This window comes from Xiphophorus hellerii, chromosome 3 (genome assembly GCF_003331165.1).
Source record: "Xiphophorus hellerii strain 12219 chromosome 3, Xiphophorus_hellerii-4.1, whole genome shotgun sequence".
NCBI classification, from domain to species: Eukaryota; Metazoa; Chordata; class Actinopteri; order Cyprinodontiformes; family Poeciliidae; genus Xiphophorus; species Xiphophorus hellerii.
In genome coordinates this window covers 25,087,108-25,106,041 of record NC_045674.1, presented here as the reverse complement: position 1 = coordinate 25,106,041, position 18,934 = coordinate 25,087,108, and the positions used below count along the sequence as shown (strand labels likewise).

The window sequence follows — 18,934 nt, the reverse complement described above, 5'->3', positions numbered from 1 at the left end:
TATTTTTTTGTTTTTGGGCATGTGCGCCGACTGATGGCACCCTTTGAATTTCGTTGTCCTTGTGACAATGACAATAAAGATTTATCTTATCTTCTGCCTCCTCGTCTCTGATGCTTTGAAGATGATCTGATCTGGTTGAAACCTCTTTTTGGCTACACTGTGCTGTGGTTGAACACGGTGGTGGCAGCGCCAGTCTGCGGGGGAATTTGGAGTTCAACAGGGAAGCTGTTTTGGAGGTAGAAGTTTTCAATACTGTACATTTTGGTATTGATCCAATACAAATACAGGGCTAGTATTGTCAATACCAATACTTAAAAAAAAAAAATAATCTAAGTAACTGAATAACTTGATTCGGTTTCAGTTTCTTGATTATGGTTTTGATCAAATAAATCAAGACATTTATTTGCATAAGATTTTTATTTAAGGCAAATAAAGATTTGCCTAAAATCTTTATGTGCTTAGAGACTTTAGGCAAATATTTTTTAACTAACTACACTAGTAGATAACAATGTAGCAGGACAGAAATAACTTAATATCCTGATTAGAACCGAGTCTTTAATTTGCATATAATATAAATAGGAACACATATTTCCCTTCAATACTTAATGTTCAGCCATATTCATATTTGAGGTTTGAGGTATACATCTTTCCATAGGTGTACATTTTTGAGCTGCAGTAAGATTTTTTTTTTTTAAACTGCATTTATAGGATAATTAAACAAATTGTGTTTGAGAGAAAGCAGACATTTTGACTGCAAACACTCCAAAGGTCAGAAATAAATAAGAAATAAAACTATCCGGTATTTTGATCCCTGCATATACCAACATGAATTCTGTGACGATACTCGAGTAATTTGCAGAACATATGGAAGAGACACTTTAAACAAAAGTAGTGATTTCATCATGCTAGTATCCATCCGATACCAATATTCACCTTGGAATCAATCGATAGTATCCATATTTAGATCAATACCTGATCAAATGTGACAAAAATCAAGGGGCCAACAGGAACTGTTCTATGTGTGACCTGACCAGGTGGAGAATATTTGCTTTTCATTAAGATCGTCTCCGTTGAGCACGTCCAGAAAGAGATAGGTCACCAGTCTGCTGACCTACTTTCACTAGAATCACTCATACCGTCACACTGCCTGATGCAACCATTGATTCCTGACAGAAATAAATGAAAATATCCCTTACTAAACTTTACAGACATGTTTTCAGTTTGATCTTTTACACTTTAAGCCGATATAATAGATCCCCTTTTGTGGCTGTTAAGTTATTTCTTAGGCATTTTATCAGAAATGTGTGCTACAGTACCAGCTTTATGTACAGGCACTCCTGGTAAAGATGCTTTTAAAACTAATTTTTATTGCAGTTGGATAAACCCACAGTGGAATTTAAAAGTGGTTCTCTGCTCAGGTCAGTAAAAATAGATTTGAAACAAAAATAATCAAAGGTTACTTTTGATTGTATCAAAGTAACCTTTGATTATTTTTGTATATTCAATACATTGAAATTACTGGCTTACATTGGAACTACTGTATGTGCTTTGATCAGATGGAAGCCAAGACAAAAACAGTCATCCGGGTATCCGTAGCATTGAATATATACAGTATGTGGCTTTATGCTGTCTGAAGTACAGAGGAGGATCTCTGGGTCATTTCCTTTGCCAAAGGTCAACAGGAAACTGAAATTGGGTCGTCGTTGGATGTGATAAAAGACAAAAAAAGGCAAATAGAAATCAAAGATTCAAAAATGACTCAGTTGTTTCCAGAATGATCCATTTCATATTTTCAAAGATTCAAATGTACTCTAATTAAAGGCTACGTTTTTCAAAATTGGCAGTGGAAGTTAATGCTTCTGCATTGCAAACTGTACTTCATTGCAGTGCTGTAAATGTTTTTAAACAGCGATGCCAGTAATACGCGTTTATATCAAACTTTACACAATGGTGGCACATCCTCGACAAATACTTTGTAATTCAGTCTTGCTTTGAGTAAAGTGCAAAAAAGTATTTTCTAGAAACGGAGAAAAGCTTCATTGTCAGTAGCGACAGTGCAGCCTGTTCAAACAAACGTTTTGTCGCGCAACAAAGGGAAAGCGCACAATAACAGGTGGAAAACCCTTTAATTACATATAAACAAGAAGTGATACAAACTTTGAGCTAAATCACAGATATAATCATTTTCTACAAAAAAATAGGACCGTTGTCTGAATATTTACATGTATGAAAAAGATTTCTTCGTTTTCTTCTGAAGAATCAGAAGTCTTCAATCTCTTGCTCCAACTCCTGAGAAAAACAAGAAAATAAATCGCACACATACGACTACTTAGCATGAAATACGTTAACCCATGAACAACATCACAGAAGTCGGACTTGAATTAAAACTCAAAAACAGAATTTTATATCAGAGAAATCTTTTAAAAATATCTGTAAATTTCAGGTTTTGACCTACGATGCTCTTCTTAAATCAATAAAAAAGGACAAACTAACCTGTATCAGTCCTGTTTTGTTGTAGTCTTGTCTGTGTCTGTAGATGCTCTGGCAGAGCAGAGCGTAGAGTTTCTCCAGCTTGTAGACTTCATAGTCTTCCGTCTTTGTCACTACTTTATCTAGTAGCCCCTGGTTAAAAAGAAAGGAAGAAAAAAACGGATCAAGGCAATCAGAGATGTTGTTAAGCTTTCCGCCCCCAATAAGAGTACAGTGTTTTGTGACATCACAAACCTTTAACTTGTCTCGGTCCACGACCAGAGGAGGATTCTCCTCGTTGAGAATCTGCAGAGCTTTGTCCACTGGGATCACGTGCTGCTGCAGCATCGTGTTTTTCAGGGCACGGCTCATCCGTCTCACGTTTCTCTCTGGGGCAAGAAACAAAAGAGGCACGCTGACTGATGCGCACCATTTAATCTCCTCCTTGATTTCTAACAATATCTAGAGGCGGCACGTTGAGTGTTTATTTGGCGTGTTTTCAGGAAATAAGAACAGCATCTCTTTACTTTTTTGTTGGAAAGAAAAACCACTCAGGCACATACAAATTACTCTGTATGAATCTGTTATCTCACAGTAATGTTACTGTTTGCATCACTATCCCATTCGTAAGACCTGAAGCAATGGATGCCAGTTGTGTTGGGAGTCGAGTCCCAAAGGCAAACAGACGAGTGTGTGAAGGGGCAGAGGGGGGCTGAAAATAGGACGTTGATTCTATCTGGTCATCTGATTGGCTGATAACGGGCTAACTGTATTTGCAGCAGTTTTTATTTACTTTTTTTAAAAATTGTTTCTAAAGAACCACATTTCAATGTATTTTACATTGACTTTATGTGATATAACAACAGAAGTTAGTGGGCTACTGTAAAACCTACAAACATGACCAGTGTTTGCCTTCTAGAGATGCACACACTGATGGATTTGGATGAATTCAGATGGTCTGTGAACGTCTCAAGACCTTTTTTTATTATTATTTTTTATTTGCCATGTTTTTTTCTTTCTTGTTATTATAGTTGAATGGGGCCACAAACATCAAGCGAGTCTTGACGTAAAAACAGGCGTGGATACACCCACTCACTAAGCTGGGCTGAATACAGCAAGTTTTTTTAAACAAAGTTCTAAATTTTGTCGCTGGGAGTAAACTAAAAATAAATACATACAAAGATGTGATCCAAAAAGTTATGAATCTGTGCGTCTGTCTTATTAAGTGAAACATCTGAGACTCTCTTTCATTCTGTTTTTTTTTTTATTTGGTTTTATTAAATATTGCATGTCTTATTTTTTTTCATTACAGAGTAAAGAGAATATTTAAAACAAAATGTTTTTGTTTTTAACTGGTAAAACAATATTGGCCCCAGTACTTTCGATTTGGTGTCCAAAAAGTTTGGACACCGTATGTATATATAAAAAGCATAAAGATTGGTCCAGTCAAAGTCCAGATCAAAATCTAATTGAGAATCTGTGGAGGTCCAGAAAATTGTGCCAAGCTGTCAGACACACACCCTAAAAGACTTGCAGCTGAAACAGTTTGCAAAAGACGGCTCTACCAAGTATCGGCTGCGAAAGGGCAGAATACAAATGCATGCCACACTTTTCAGATTGTTCAGTGGTTTGTAACATGATGAAGAATAACCAACCTGCGCTTGTGTCCGTCTCGCTCCTGGCAGCGGCCACTGCATCGGTGGTGGATGTTTCTGTTGCATCCACCACCATGGGCTCAGCAGGTTTGTCCAGCTCTGCTTCATCTCCTGTGACCCGCTTGCTGTTCTGATGGTCAGCGGAGTGACTCCTCTCCACCTGCGTCTCGGACTGATCGGTAGTACTCATGTTTGCCGTGATGGCGTTCTGAGCGTCTCCCTCTCCCTCCACGCAGTCGTCCCTTTTCGTGCGGACAGAGACGCCCTCGTCTGCGTCTCCTCCCGTGAAAGGTTCAGACTGCTCTGACTGACGCTGGACAGCTTCGCCGTCTTTCTCCGGTCCGTCTTCGTCATGTCGGATTTGCTGCTCTTCAGCACCTGGTTTCTTCTCCGTCTCTTCCTCCTGACCGTTCGGCTCAGAACTACGTTCCTGATCTGCTGCACTTCCTGGCTCGACGTCTATCAGACCCTCTTTAATTCCTCCGTTGGGCTTCTCTGCTGCTCCTTCTTTCCCAGCCTCGTCCTCATCATCTCCATCGTCTTCGTCCTCATCGGAAGCGTCATCCTTGGATACGTGGGGGGACGAAGAGGGCTTCTTCTTTGCTATGTACCCAGTGGACCAGCGGCTTCGCCGACGCTTCTTCTTATGCACTGAGGCAAAAGAAAAATATTTAAATATCACGGAAAACCTTTAAGCTGCAGGTTTTTTCCCCTTTTAATTAAGCATGTTGTTACCTGTGTTTTTGGGTGTCGTAACAGCAGAAACTGTTGTATTGCTGGCAGCAGCAACAGTGGGTTCAACCGGCTCACTTTGTGGGGTGAAATTATTGGGACCTGCAGCAGATCTGGGATGTTTAGGAAGGACGTGGTAGAAAGAGGGAGCGAACCGGGCCGTGGAGCAACCTAAAATGGTTCAAATAAAAATAAAATACAATTCTTTATAAAAGAAAATTCAATGTGATGTTCATGTTTTTTTTTTTTTTAATAATATGGGCCAATTGGTTTAAACTACAGATCAAACTAATGCGTTCTTTGTCTGTAGCTTGCCTGAATCACACTTTTATTCAGTAACTAAAACTAACGTGTTTGCCTCATTTTAAATAACATTAATAATCATAATTCCACATTTTAGCAATTTTTAGAAACTTCTAAGATCCTAAAGCCAACTGTTAAGTGGCAACTTGTGGGAGAAAAGCAGCCACATACTGACCCCTTGTCCTACGAGACTCTTTAATCTCCTCACAAATCTTCTCAAAGTTTTCGTCCAGTTCTTCTCGGATGATGGCGTGGACGGTGTCCTTCAACGCACATGCTCTGTGACGGATCTGCCGATCTGCAGGAAACACAGTAGCACAAGAGTGCGCTCATTTAAAAATAATAATTAAAAAAAATCTATAGAGCATCTCTTGAAAAACTTTTCACTTTTACAACAGCAAACTTATGTATTTCAGCAGGATTTTCTTTGCTCAAGCAACATAAAGTCGTGTGTAAATGAGAAGAGAAGGAAAATGAAAAGCAGCTCTATTTAGAAGATCCAGAGGCAAAAATGTGTTTGACCACTTTGTGCATCTAGGCACTTTTTAGCTATTTTTCTTTCCTAAAAAGCTCCAGCTGAGTCAGACTGAGTGGAGGCAGAAGGTCAGTTTTCAAAACAGATTCTCGATTAGTTTCAGGCGTTGACTCCGACACAAAAACACTGACGTAAATCACTCTGGCTATGTGTGTAGGGCGTTTGTCCAGGTAAAGGTAAACCTTAACATCATTTCTAAGTCTCAGAGTTTTGGGGGGGGGGGGGGGGGGGTTCTTCACTGTCCAGATGGTGTTCAGGACTTTTATTCCACACATTCAGTTTTGCATGCTGCTGCTTCCATATTTATATGAAAAAGAAATCACAGAGTAGCATTTTTGTTTACTAAAAATGTTTGACAGCATTTCATTAATCCATTTCTTTTTGCTAATCTCTTAGCTTGCACTGCTAGTTCAAGCGGGCAGCCATGTCTCGGCACGCTTGCAGTTGGGTCATACTTTTTTCCTCTTTTCCCTTAATGGATCAAACTGTTCCTTAATGTCCTCTAAAAAACCTTTACACAACAGCTGTATTCATACAGAGTCTAAATCACACAGATGGATTATTTGTCAATTGGATCATTCATTCCTGAAGCCAACTGGTTGGACTGGATTGCCGCTAAATAAAACTCTGTGCCGCACTTTTTTTGTTGTTGTTGTAAAGATTAATTACACTGCTTCCTTTTTCCTACGCTCCACTCTGTGTTGCTTTGCACATGTTGTGTATATTTGGTACCTGAAGGGTCCCTGTCTGGGTTGTACTCCAGGGCGTTCTGCCAGATGAGGTCAACATCCTGGAGAAACTCTCTGACCGTGCCGTATCGATGGAGGTCAATCCTCGACAGAACCGTGGACAGGTCCATGGGCTTCTTGATTACTTCGGCGTAATCCGGAACCTGCGCAACACACGTGACGCCGTTTATAGAGGATAAGCTAAACTTCTGGGGAGAAAAAATGTCACTGAGAGTGACAAGAGGAGAGAAGCCTGGGCGGCTACCTCGTCCAAATCCACGGGTTTAGTGAAAGCCTTGAAGCGCTTGTCTTGAGAGAGGCGGTTTGTGACGTCGCGCAGAAACAGCCGCAGCTCCCTGAGCGTGTCCTCTTCCTGCTCGTCCAGCCGCCGACTCTCCTCCTCCGTCAGCTGTCGAGGCGGAGGCGGGGGGGCCACCGGCAGCACCTCCAACGCACGAAGCACTGGCAAGTGAGGATTCAGAAGATATGAAATTAAGCTAAAATGTGAATTTCAAACTTTTCCAGCACCACACTCTGAAGATAAAAACTAAAAAAGGACATTTGATTCACTATTATATATCATTTATTACTGTTCATTTTTGTGATGGCATTCCACATTCAACAGCACTGACAAGGTCTTAAATTTTAAGTTTTGAAAAGTCTCTCTCTCTCTCACACACACACACTCGCATTATACACCTGACTGGTCCAAGAACAAAACACAAATTTAGCACAAAAAAAACACTTTGTTTAATGTGTAAACTGTAGAACGATCAATAAGTCATTGAGTTGTTAGAAATATTACATTGAAACAATCCAAACAAATTGTGTTAAGATAAATGACCTTCCAGCTAAAACTAAATGCTCTTATACAAAGACAGTCACAAAAAATGTTGGCATTTGGCAAATAGAAATAATTTTGGTGATTATAACTGATGCAAAACAAGAAAAGTTTAGTCTGATTTAACTTCAGTCACTGAGAAAAAATAATTATCTGTGTTTTTATTGGATGTATGAAAATATCAGGTTTCAACTTTAAATAACATTTTCTAAAAAAAACCCACATTAGATTCCACTTTGCAACAAACTGTGCAGTTTGAATATCAAGCACCGTCAAGCATTTTATACTTTCCAAACTTAATCAAACCTTTCAAGCACCTGAACAAACCCTGTTTTTCTTTTTTTTTTTTCTTAAACAGAATTATGATTTCAGATAAATCTCTTACCAGCTTTTCTTTTAGAGACTGGAGCTTTTGCAGCCTGGTTGAGGAGGAGATCCTCAAAGAAGTCCCTTCTCTCTTGGCTGGTGGGGACTGGGACACGGAAAACTTCCCCGTACTCGACCCGAAACAGCTCCTGCACCTGGAACGCGGAACATGACGGCAGATTAATATCTCATTTTCATAAAATAAACGTTTCTCACCGGAAACGCAGCAGCGGCGTACCTCCATGCTGAGCTGGTCGTAATGGACGCTGCAGGTGGCCAACAGCAGAATGGGAGAGAAGGCAGGAACGGAGCTGAGGAGGCTCAGGAAGGTGGCCCTTAACGCAGAGCCCACCGTCTCCCACCACTGGCCGATGTGAGGGATGTACAGGATACTGGGAGAGGTTCGCTTGGCCTCAACAAAAATCTGGGGAGCATCAAACTGGATCAGTTTCTGGTTGTGCTATTCAGACTCACTGGAAGCAGGACGCGAAGAGTCAGTGTACGACTGTAATGGATTCTGGACATTAAAGCGAAAAGAAAAAAGCCAAGCAAATACTGGTTGATCAGGTTATTAGAAACTATTTAAAAAATTGTTTCTTTTTTTCAGTCAGGGAAAGTTAGACGACTAAAAAAGTTCAAGATATCCATATATACTGTACCTGGTCTGTTTATCAAAACAGAATTGTTCAGTTTATGCCAAACTGAATTTTCCCTTAAGAAATTATTGCACCCTGATTCTCCAGTGCTGGTCCAGGGAGGGAGGCATGTTATGAGGAAAAAAAAAAAATACTACAAAAAGAAAATACATTTTTATGAGAGAGCTGCGATTGGACATACAGGTTATTGTTGCTTTGAGATGATTTTCAAGTAATATAATGTTAATGACATAATAACGCAAGAATACATTTGTAGGAATAGTTTACCTAAACATTTAACACTGGAAGACATTTTAAAACATATAAAATGGGAACTGGAGTCTCTGTAAACAGAGTTAGCCTTCAAAACAGGCAAATTGAGACCAACGCACCAGACTGAGAAATTTCTCTCATCCAGTTTTTGGTAGAAAGAGACATGAGAAAAACATACAATCATCCAAATGGCAACCGGCGAGCTTGTATTAATTTTTCATGTGATTAATTGGTTTATTGCTCAAGCCTAATGGAGGGTTTTATAAACAGTTTAAACTTGAAGTTCACATGTTCACCTTTTCAGGACTCAGATGAATGTAAGACGAGATTGTCTGTAGTACAGATTTGTCCCCATTTGCTATTATGAGAGGAAGTGGGGCCCATGAACTACAGTTTATGTGGCAGCCATTTTGGCCAGTGAGGTCTACCAAAGAGACACACTGAATTTGACAAGGCTGCAAAAGAACAAAAAAAAAAAAGAATCTGACTTTTAGAGCGTTGTTTATAATGTTATGTTTGAATGTGAGAAGGCAGACATATTTCATGATAATATTTGACATCAGAGTGCATTGAGAAAATTTCCCTCTCACCTTTGCGCATGTTTCTTCGGGCGCCGTCGCACTGGCTCCAAACAGGACGGCCATGTCCAGGGTGTACACCGTGAATTTCTCCAGAGCGTGGAGCACAGCGGGGCCCAGGTGGGAGTTCTGACCCGAGCCCGGCCGGCCCTCCAGCAGCAGCCTGGGACGGTACGACGTCGGCTGACTCAGCACGCTCCTACATGGGAAGACGGGTTGCAACGGGGAGTAACTTTTAGACATTTAACCAAAAATCATGCAAGGCTATTATTAACGGCTACACTAAAGATAATCCCATATTATAACAGTTTATAGGAAATATTTATATTTAAATTATGCATTGCTATGGCTGCAACACCATGATTATTCTAATAAAGAAAACACTTGAAGCTTTTTTATACAATATTAAAAATACACTAAAAAGAAAACAAACAAATAATTCAATTCCTTTTTTAAATAAGAAAATAAACATTTTAGTGCATAAAATGCAAGAATGCATTATTTCTTTAGTGAGCGCTTGATCATTTGTAGCAAAGGATGCATTTGCAGCTAAAAGATACTTTCAACATCAACATGTGAAAAGCTCAGGCTTTATGCTTGACTTTACATTAACATAGTGTTGGAATAATCTAATGACTAATTTTTGGATTAAACAATTAATGACTTTTTACGCAACTTCAACTGGATGAAACTGAAATTATTCCACTTGAGGAATCCTGAGAAAAGCATATTTACAGGCGAAACATTATTATTTTAATCTTTGTACAGTTTTGGCTTAATGACTACTCTGTGGGTCATTTTTCAGCAAATGGCAGTTTATCGTTTATTGTGTAAATTCCAAATAAGGATTAATCTATTACCAAATTAGTTGACAATTTTTTCAGTAATCGATTCATAACTATTAATCCGATTAATCTTTTCAGCCTTACGCTTTACTCAACACAATACTTTAAGTAAATAAATACTTTCAAGTTATTTTATGAGGCAGAGTGACTGATTTACCCGTTGAGGTCCAGCAGGCCGCTGGCGGCGGGGAGCTTTAACTGAGACTGGAAGGTTGGCCCACCGGAGATGACGTCACCCTCCTCTTCCTCACTAAACATCAAATCTTCATCTGACGTCCCACAGCCCACATCTGCAAACACAGAACCACACAGAATGACAATAAAGTTGATGCTCTTCTTTGTAGTGGAAAAAATACCAAAAAAAAAACAAAAGGCACCTGGTTCTCTCTTCCTCTTCAGTCCCTGATCTGCATGCGGGAAGACTCGCCTCACCGTGTGCAGAACCGTCTGCAGGGTGGCATTCAGCAGAGGCCGGATGGCAGGTATCAAGGCCTTCGCTGGTGACACCATCGCCCTGGAGACCAAGAGGAAAAATTCAACAAAACATCTGCAGGATTAAGAGCCCATGGAGAAAACAAAGTTTCGTTGCTCTACCTTTGGGCAGCTGGTACCATCTTGGACATGGCGCACTTAAAGTCTTTGCTAGCGATGACAATGGAGTTCACGTCCAGAACCAACTTCTGGGACGAAGAGTAGATTTGTGGGTAGCGGCGCCGCAGAGCGCACAATGCTGCCTCGGAGCAAACCGCCTTGATATCTGCTCCACAGTATCCTTAGACGGGGATGACACTTGTAAATCAGTATAGTATTTAAAAAAAAGAAAGAATGTTTCTTTCTGTTGTTGCTCCAAAGGTTTCCTGCCTCTACATAAAAACATACCAACACATTTCTCTGCCAGTTCCTCCAGGAAGGCCTCAGAGGGCGGAGGGGTCCACTGCCTGGTGTGGATCTTCAGAATCTCCCTCCTTGCCTTTGAATTATACAGAAGCAAGATGTTTAGTGTCCAGAAACAAAACTTTAACAGCACATTTTGAACATAAAAAAATGTACAATTTCAAAACTAACCATTTTCTTTCAAAATGACACTTTTTTGTCTTAAAATAAATTTCAAATCTACTTTAAATGTTACACAGCAGAAAGAAGAAAAAAAATACTTGACAAAAAACCAAAAATGATCTACAAAGAATAAAATCTTACAAGAGTTATTTCAAGTTACAATGTGTAGACACAGGTGATTGTTGTTGATGTTTTGTTTTATTGCTGCTGTCACTATCAGGCTGGGCAATATGACTTAAAAATAAAATCTACAATTTTTCCACAATTTTTATTTCTCACTAAGATTTTGTAGTCCAGGTTCAAGGACGCCAAAGCTACAAGTGGATAAGTCAAAATGAAAATCTCAATTTTCCAAAATGTAAATCTTCAGAAACAGCAAATTTGATTAATTGATCAAACCGATTTATCGCCCAGCACATTTTTTTTGCTTGATTAAAAACTTCCCCACCTCTCTGTCTGGCAGACCGAACAGGAACTCTCTGTCGAAGCGTCCGGGTCTCCTCAGAGCTGGGTCGATGGAGTCCAGGCGGTTCGTAGCTCCGATGACGACGACCTCCCCTCTACTGTCCAACCCGTCCATGAGAGCCAGGAGGGTCGACACAATGGAGCTACACAGACACAGGAGCAAACTTTAAACGACAAATCCTCAGGTTTCTAATTCCTCTCCTTATAAAGAAGTGTAGAAACAGCAGGATATGGAGTTGCATCTAGCTTGATGTTTCGGTTCCACTCAAACCTACAGCTGGATCAAAAGAAGAACCCAAACCTGTGGATCTGGTCCTGCCGGCTGGATCTGACTGGAGCCAAACCATCGATCTCATCAAAGAAGATGATGGACGGACGCATCTGATAGGCCTAAAACAAACACAGGAACAGTCACCATGACTTCATAACTGTAGGAGACAAACTGGTTTTATTTAGCCAGATTATACATGACAAATTACTGATAAGTGTTTTCTTTTCTAACTGGTTGTTAATTAAATATACAATGATGAAGAGAGAATGTCATTTAAAGAGCTCAGGTTTACCTGATCGAACAGCAGCCGCAGCTGTCTCTCTGATTCTCCCACCCACTTGCTGAGGCAGTCCGCTCCTTTCCTCATGAAGAAGGCCACCTTTCTTTCCCCCTGGCTGCACTCGTTGGCCAGCGCTCTGGCTACCAGGGTCTTCCCGGTGCCTGGAGGGCCGTAAAACAGGCAGCCCCTGGAAACAAGAGGGGTCACAGAAATGATGCTTGTGGAGGAGACATGATGGCAGTAAAGCGGAGGAAAACGTTTTACGAATGAGGAAAACGATTGACATAAAACATATCAAGAAGAGACCATAAACGCCAGAGTTTACCATTTTGGAACAATTCATGGATATCAGAGTTCACTACACTACTGCTTCCGTCTTGAAGCATTTTTATTCAGCCAACAAACAGCACTATTTTCCCATTTCCACAGGACTCATGTCTTTTACCTCGGTGGCTGTATTCTGAACCTCTCAAACACCTCTGGGTAGAGCAGAGGGAACACCACCATCTCCTTCAGGGCCGAGATGTGCCTGCTCAGCCCTCCAATGCTGTCAAAGCGAACCTGGAGCAGGAGAAACAAACTTCTGTCAGGATTTCATCCCCATGCTTTTTCCGTTAGAAGAAAAAACAAAACTATACATCTCATTTCCATTTCCTTGGTGAAGACCACTTTGTGTTAGTCTGTCAACTAAAATCACAATGAGATACATTAAAGTTTGTGGCCATTATGAAACAAGGAGTATGAATATTTACTTATGCTTCACACTAAACCCACCCTGTAACTATACATTCAAAATGCTGAAAAAATAGGTTTAGCATTTGAATGCATTACTTCATCCTTCCTGCAGCTCACCGTTTTGTCGATGTGCATGGGGTCAACGTCAGCGAGGCTGGCTCCGATCTTCATCCTGTCTTTCTGGATCCCCAGCAGGTCTTCTTTCACGAGGTTCATAGGGAGGCATCTTCCGAAAAATAAATAAAAAACAAAACAAAGAAAACCCATTAGATCGCAAAATTTTAATGATTCTATCTGATGTAATCACAGAGTCACAGATGACACATTGTCAAGTGCTAAAAATTCAAGAATGAGGTTCAAAATAGAAATCAAGAATTAGAAATCAAGAGTTTTTGTTTCTCTCACCTGTTGACCGACCTGCTCCGGTTGTTACTCCTTCGTCTCTGGAATTTCTCATCATCCGAGGAAGACGATGTGGAGTCGCTGCTGTGGATGGCGTGTCGTCTCCTGTCAGGTAGAAAAGATGTTAAATTAGTTTTCCTGTCTCACTCCGATGCAACATACAGACCATTAAACTTGATCCAACAATTCCTGTTTCCAATTCCAATTCCAAATACGTTTATGCCTAAACATATCGGCATCGCAACATTCACCAACATGATCATGTTGTATGTTTTCCTTGTATTGTGCAACCCTGGGTGACGGTCAATATGATGCATTGGACTCCAGTGACAGCCTAACATATAGGACTGCAACTAAAGACTATTTTACTAATCGGTTATTCTGATGATTAATCAGATAAAAAAAATTGGCAGTTTACTGATTTTTTATTAACATTTTTATGCAACACTAGAAATGCATTAAAAAAATGCAAATGAACAAGTAATTCAGATCATTTTTGTCTTAAATAAGAAAAAGATTTTATTACCTAAAATGCAACAACATAGCATTTCTGTAGTAAATTTGAACCAGGCGAAGCTAAAACTATACCGCCTAAGAAGTTTTGGGTAAAATATAATTGCAAACAAAGGCGTTTTTATCTCACGTTAAATGCAAAATATAGATATACTATGTACAGCTTTGGCTCAGTTACTGCTCGTTTTTTCAGCAAATGGCCTTTTTTTGAGTCTGTAAGCTACAGTTAACGAATAATCGATTATTACTAAATTAGTTGGCGGTTATTTCAAAAACTTATTCTTCACGATTAATCGTTTCAGACGCATTAAGATAGCATTAGTATTAATACAACAGAAGTGCTTAAAAAGAAGAAAGAGCCCATCACCAACACCTACAATGCTAACAAACACATCCAGCACCCCAAGACAAACCGAGAGCCCAACAAAGACACAGTGAAGGTCTTACCTCTCAGAACTACTCCAGAGGTTGGGAGGGAAGCCAATGAGAAAAAATAAAAAAAACAGACAAATAGGAATTGGAGAGATTTTTGGTAGAGATCTTCAGGAAAGTTGGGCTAACTTTTTATAATAAAGGAGAAGTAGATCTAGGCATGGGTCAGCTACCTGTTTCTGGTTTTGCAGAGGTTACAGTCAAAGGAGTTTAAAAACCGCTAAACTTTTCCGTCGCACCATTCTGATAACTTAAAGTCTGAAAAAACGTCCAGACGAATAGAAAACCAACCTGCTGGTTCTCCTTTGGTTATAGGGGCTCCTGGGGGCCGTGGAGCTGAACCTGAACCTCCGCCTCGTGGGAGACGAGTGCTCCTTGAAGTACATGCTGCGTTTCCTGGGCTCCCGCGGTTCTGGAAGAACATTACAACTATTTATTACAAAGAGCTTGTTGGTAAGCCTCAGCAGTGGTTCTATCTCGCATTTAGATTGATCATCAAAAAGCCGTGCTCTTTATACAGACACTCATGCAAGTTTCAGAGATCAATAATTGATTAAAGTGATTCCTTTGAACAGATGCGGTACCATCTAACGGGGCCTGGTAGAGAACTACAGTCTTCCTCTGCCGGAAGTCGTATCGTTGGTGGTTTTCTTCTTCTTCTTCCTCCTCGTCGTCATCTTCGCCGTCCTCATCCTCCTCCTCTTCATCTTCTCCATCTTCACTGTTGTCATCATCTTCTTCATCATCTTGAGTTTCGAATGAAAACACAAACAGACCGTGTAAATAAGGACATAAAAGTCTTCAGGAAGTTGAGGTTCATTTAAAGTAAATGAAACCGATCGGGTCTTTCCGACGCCGAGATGTATCCCGGCATGTACCGGCTGCGTCTCTGAAGCACTTCCACCTTGTTTCCTCTCCTCACCTTGGTTCTTCTCCTCGGTTTTATTGCTCTTGGTATTTGTCCTCAGGGACCGCCTCATTCTGCCTGAGCCGTAGACTCCAACCTGTCAGGACGAAACACAATAAACCTGAAACGACCGACGCAGCGGAGAGCTCAAACTCAAGGAGCAATGTAAAAGAAAAAAAATAGTAAAATAAAACATCACCTCTTCTGTATTTTCTCTGTCTCTGCTCCTCAGCCGGCGTCTCATTTTCTGCATGTCGTCCATCTTTTGGAGAACTGCTTCAGCGGTGCTGAGAAGAAATCAGAGCAAAGATTTATTTTTGTGTGGGGAATGTCTCTTAACGCTCAGAGAACAAAACGTCTCCTCTTTCTTTATATTTTTAATTTGATTTACATCGTGACTTTGATTCTATTTTAACAGATGACTATGCTTTGGTCTAAACCATTTTATCGCAGCTCCGGCTGCATGTTTACAGTTATTCTCCAGCTGGAAGGTGAACTTTCCGATCTCAAGTCTTCTGAAGTTTCTAACAAGGTTTTGTTTTTTCCCAGTATTGCTCTCCGTTTAGGTCCATCCTACTGAAGAACTGCATCTCCACAGCATGATACTGCCACCACCTATTTTCAGGTTGAATTGCACCGCATGTTGCATGTAAACCAAAGAGGCCAAGTTCTGGCTAAGCCTGTCTCAATAAATTAATTAAAAATTGCTTGAAAAGTTCGAATGAGCTCAATAATCCCAAAGGTCCTGACTGGCAGTTTTACCGGTTTACCCTCGTCAGAGCCAAATGATTGATATTTTTTGAAGTACAATTCGGTTTACATTAGTCTTCATAATCTGACGTAACCATTATATTTATGGTTTTGGTTACATTTGGTTTTTATTTACCGTTTTTTTTCCCGGTTATTTATTTGAAATGTCTTTCAGTTCCAGTGTTAACTGTTCTTTAGAAATTAAAAGTTTATTAATCTTTGAGAGGGCGTACTTGCACCAGTGTGGCGTTATTATTTTTCAGATCAGGATTAGTTTTATTTTGGTAAATTTACAACATTACAAAGGAAGGAAACACAATAAATCGCTATTTTGCAAACCAATAATTTACAATAAAAATGAGTAGGCCGAAGCCAAGCTTTGTTCTTCACTACCTTTGAAAATGGTTCTTGAAAAACGGTCTCAAAAACGACAATATTATCATTTTAATGCAATAATTTCTTTTTCCAGCAAAGTTTGTAGTGACGACAGACCTAGATCTAGTTTGTGTCCTCCAAATGGCTTTAGGCAGATTTCAAAAGAGACAACTTTTGCCTCTTTTAACGCCATTTCTCCACAACAATCCAGGTTTTTCGAGTCCACAACTCGACAGTTGTCATTGTCAATTGCACTAAACTTTATTTAGCAGCGTCCGAGTTGGGGGGGGGGGGGGGGGGGTAGAAAACAAATGATAAACATACTGTTATAAAACTGTACAAATATTGTAAAACATTACTATCTATTTAAAAACTAGGTGATTGTTTGTGTACATCACATATAATGCCAACAAAAACATGTTATGTATGCTTTCTGAATGGCACTGTAAAGTTAGCATTCAGTACAATTATGGGTCAATATGAATATTATAGATCAAATTAGAGAAATAAAGGCGGGCTGAATCGACAGAACTGGTTTGGATGTTGCTCGACTCACTTGGTAATGAGGCGATCATAGAGCGCCGACTGTTTGCGGGAGTTCAGTCTATATCTCGTGATTCTGGAGCTTCTTCGAACCGAGTGATCCTCCTCCTCTTCCTCGTCCACTCCCCGGCTCTGCAGGTTAAAACGACTCCTCTTGGGAGTGGATGACCCCTCTGCCTCATCTGGAACATCTGGCAGGAAGAATTACATCGAGGGTTAGCCATCCATTAAACAGAACGCTTTCACACAGTCAGTGGTGCGGTGCTGCTCCTCACCAGAGAGTTTTGCCTCCCTCTGCAGCCTGGAGGACTTCCTGGTCATCAGAAACAGAAAACACAAATCAGATCATTGTGTTGGAAGAATTCAAATGTAGAATAAACAAACGTTTCACCTGGTGCAGCAGCCGTCCGCTTTGTCTTCATCCACAGGAGAGTTGGTCTTGGGCTCCATGTCAGCAAAAGAAACTTCCAGTTTCACTCTTTGTCCTCGACTCCTCAGGGAATGACCGAGACCAATTCCATCGTCCTGCTTCATGTTCCTGTGACCCTGAGACAGTTACGGAGAGCTTACGTTTATATTTAACCCCAAAGATGATTTAATCTCATTAAGGACATTCAAGATATCTAGACTCCCTACAATTCCCTTATTTTCCACAGCCTGGAAAATCAGGGTTCCTGCACATTTTTTTCCATGTAAAAAATTGAGACATTTCCAGTCACAACTTTCACTGTTTGTGTTTATGTTCTGATCTACAACACAAAAAGTGTATTAACGTATGGTAGATATTGCTACAGCTACAATGTTTGAAGAATAAAACATTAAAAAAGCAATTACTTTAAGGAAAGAAGAGGCGTAGAATGAAAAGGAAAAGGGAGGGAGAATGGATAGAAAGAAAGAAATATTAATATATGCAAAGAACCAAAGGAACGTAGGCAACGGAAGGAGATCAGGAAGAAGAAATAAAGTAAATTAAAATGACAGGAAAGTAAAAGGAATTTTACAAGGAAAGAAGTAAACTATTGCATTTAATAAAGTTTAGTAGTGGATGAAGTTAAAGAAGTGGATGGTGGTTTTGAAAGACAAGTGTCAGAATATTGCAAAAGTACAAATATTGCAAAAAACAAACAGTAAGACTGGACGAATTGATGAAAACTCAAAAATAGAATAGTTTGCCCATTGGACAATGGGCAAAGAACCAGGTGAATACAATATTTAGACTATGAGATAAAGTAGAGAAATACTTTATACACTTTATAAAGTATATATATATATATTTCCCATACCTGAGCTGAGTCAAGTTCAAACTTTATAGAAAGTAAAAGTCTTGATTATAATCAGTTTCTAGGGTCTGAGATCCAGGTTGAAAAGTGGGGGATGAAGGAAGATACAACAATTATAGTTATAATTGTTCAGCATTTTTGTGTTTGATATTTACAGTACCGGGAAACAAACAGGTTAAAAGCACTAGGTTACTGTGTAAGATGACTGCATAACTCATGAATCATCATTACTCTCGTATCAACAACAGCGCAAAGAAAGTTTCTATTACACCTGAAGGACAGAGCAGCGATGCGCTCTAGCTGGGCGAGAAGCTGCAGAGGCTGAGCTAGTTAGCTTGGCGCGTTAGCTAAAGTAGCACACCTAAGTTAATATTAACCACAACTTATCCTCCAAACAAGTGCCATTCTCGCATGTTCTCACATTCATTAAGTTGGTTTCGGGGCTGCTGAAGCTGTCATTCAGGGACCGAGAGGACCGAGTCACCCGGGCGGACTTTCTCTGCGACGCGGGAATCAGCGACAGAAAGTCGGGGCTCATTTCCAGCTCCGTCGTTCTTCTCTTTGGAATAGCGGCCACCGGTTCAGCGCCGACACCACCGCTGCTGCGTAGGACCACCATCTTGACTTTATTACAACCACAAACGGTGGAGAAACCTGTCCACGATTGTTACGTTTACAATATCGCCAACATAATACAAATAACGCGCCGTCTTCTCCAGCTGACGCACACTGTTTCCTCTACGAACCCTTGATTTCTGGCGCCATAAACGTCATCAGGGCGTTGTGTGGACAGGAGGTTTACTCCTCCGCTGACACAAACAGAGCTCAGACTAATTTTTCACTCTAAATCAAATCGAAAACTTCATTTAAATTTCGAACACAACTGTTGTACGATTGAATAGGCTTTACAGTCACTACCGTACAACTCACAGCAAATAAAAAAACACAGAAACAAAGTAGAAGCG

General features: G+C 40.2%; 1 protein-coding gene and 1 non-coding gene across 3 annotated transcripts; both read right to left on the bottom strand.

Annotated features, from left to right (window-relative positions):
- Positions 1-2,107: 2,107 nt before the first annotated feature.
- Positions 2,108-18,754, bottom strand: atad2 (ATPase family AAA domain containing 2). Of its 2 annotated transcripts, XM_032558404.1 has the most exons (30): positions 18,391-18,588; positions 17,081-17,235; positions 16,965-17,002; positions 16,703-16,880; positions 15,221-15,308; positions 15,037-15,118; positions 14,699-14,860; positions 14,406-14,526; positions 14,130-14,138; positions 13,173-13,274; positions 12,885-12,993; positions 12,478-12,593; positions 12,045-12,219; positions 11,783-11,871; positions 11,465-11,624; positions 10,840-10,930; positions 10,555-10,732; positions 10,338-10,474; positions 10,118-10,250; positions 9,128-9,314; positions 7,868-8,053; positions 7,649-7,784; positions 6,688-6,884; positions 6,427-6,586; positions 5,335-5,457; positions 4,860-5,027; positions 4,125-4,775; positions 2,725-2,858; positions 2,494-2,622; positions 2,108-2,289 (listed from the first exon to the last, which is right to left on the bottom strand). In XM_032558404.1, the coding sequence occupies exons 1-30, from the start codon at positions 18,586-18,588 to the stop codon at positions 2,260-2,262; spliced, it is 4,422 nt and encodes a 1,473-aa protein (XP_032414295.1). In that variant the 3' UTR covers positions 2,108-2,259. The 2 variants fall into 2 exon arrangements, with proteins under 2 accessions (XP_032414295.1, XP_032414296.1); XM_032558405.1 differs by lacking the exon at positions 14,130-14,138 and having other exon boundaries at positions 18,391-18,754.
- On the bottom strand, positions 8,864-8,997 carry LOC116717968 (small nucleolar RNA SNORA5). The gene has a single exon (XR_004338857.1). It is a non-coding gene; the product is annotated as a small nucleolar RNA SNORA5 (small nucleolar RNA).
- Positions 18,755-18,934: the final 180 nt, after the last annotated feature.